The sequence below is a fragment of the Aplysia californica genome, unplaced genomic scaffold (genome assembly GCF_000002075.1).
Source record: "Aplysia californica isolate F4 #8 unplaced genomic scaffold, AplCal3.0 scaffold00149, whole genome shotgun sequence".
Lineage (NCBI taxonomy): Eukaryota > Metazoa > Mollusca > Gastropoda > Aplysiida > Aplysiidae > Aplysia > Aplysia californica.
The window spans coordinates 34,796-36,486 of NW_004797419.1; the positions used below are offsets into that span (position 1 = coordinate 34,796).

Genomic DNA, 1,691 nt, shown 5'->3' on the forward strand with positions numbered 1-1,691 from the left:
AATTTATACTATTACCCCAGCAGACCCGAGAGCATTCGGAAAAATCTCAACTTCCTGGGAAGCATACAGTGCAAGTGGCCATTTATAGGCGCTAAAACATTAACATATTGACAAGACCTGCCGCTGTCTAAACAAACCTTAAATCAACACTAGTCTTGTTGTTTTTGGTTGTTGTTTTTTAATGTGTCTCCATCCCCTTGTAGTCCCGCCTCTTAAATAACCTAATAGCGTTGATAGAGGCGTTAAACCCTTACCATTTCACAATTTCACCCGCGTCGTCGTGGTGTGATTGAGAAGGTAGGGTGTAGTTCGTATCTGAAAAAAAGGCGTTGTTTTAAAAAGACATTGTTGGTGGTGCGAACATTCGTCATATTGCCTGTATTATATTTGGGATCATAGGTTCAATTTAAATCTAGAGCAACAACGAGTCACTCCCAAGCATTCATCTTTCCAATAAATGTTGCGACGACTTCGTCATCGAATTTACGGAGCTTTACATAGTGTTCTCCATATAAATTTGTTCTTAAGCGATTGCGGGAAAAATTTCAACGGACGGATATAAACGTTCGTTATGATAAGAACGAACACATTAAAACGCTCTTCACAACTAGATTCTAAATGAAAAGATCACTGATGCCAATTTCTTTCGACCATCTATCATTTCCCCTCTTTCACCCTGGTATTGGGTAAAGACAGCCAAGAAGAGCTCTCCGCCTGTCTCTGCTTGGTAAAATCTTCTCCACCTTCAGCCTCCCGTGTCCCAAATGCTTGCAATCTGCCTCTCGATTTTGCTCTCAGGTGGATGTCGGCCTTCCTCTCTTTCTATTCCCCTAAAAGATCCATTTGTCTTGTTAGGTGGTCTGTCTTCCTTAGAGTGTATCCAATCCATTATTACCTTTTTTAAAATCTCGTGTTCAATAGTTGTTATTTTGGTTCGCATTAATAATGTCAAATTTCTGATGACGTCCGGTGAGTGGATTGTCATGATCTTCCTGAGACAACCATTGATGTTGGAATTCGTTTACGAAGCATTGCAGCTGTCAACCTTTATTGATCTCTGTCAACAGGTAACGGGTACTTGTACTACGACGGAGAATCGGACGAGGCGGTGTCGTCTGCTTCCATCGCCATCCCAGTCGCCATGGCCCAGCACTCGGGAAGAGCATGCCTGTCTTTCGAGTGAGTACAAGCTCACCTCCGTCAGTCCAGAGAAAATAATGTACTACACACGACTTGTCTTACCGACTCGATCGCCTCAAAAACAAACATGTTTGTTTTCAGTTTCAGGCGATCGAGTCGGGCGATTGGCCCGATCCAGCTGTAGTGGGCACCCCGTATTAGAGGATTTATAAATGCCCATACCCAGTCCGAATTGAAGCCAAATTTGACAGACCTTGCCCTAGAATCACATGTGATGAATGTTGGTTTCCATTGAGGCATTGCCCCTTTGGATATGCCGACAGGGAAATAACTCTTGCAAATTACATATCCCGAGTTGGAAAGCTAGCATTGTGGTTTATTCTGCATTCGATTATTAATTTCAGTAGTGACAATAATACAGTAAAACAGTTAAAATGATGGAGATGATTATAATTAAAGTAGTAATAAAAATTATATTAATAATACCAACGACAATAAATGATGATGATGATGATGATGATGATGATGATGATGATGATGATGATGATGAT

At 41.2% G+C, this 1,691-nt stretch overlaps 1 protein-coding gene across 1 annotated transcript in view; it reads left to right on the plus strand.

Moving 5' to 3' along the window:
* The window catches only part of LOC101850799, a 5,948-nt gene that overhangs the window by 955 nt on the left and 3,302 nt on the right, over positions 1-1,691 (plus strand). Inside the window, exon 2 of the mRNA XM_005097196.3 lies at positions 1,068-1,179. Coding sequence (XP_005097253.1) covers positions 1,142-1,179 — 38 coding nt within the window. The 5' untranslated portion in view covers positions 1,068-1,141. The remainder of the gene's footprint in view (positions 1-1,067; positions 1,180-1,691) is intronic.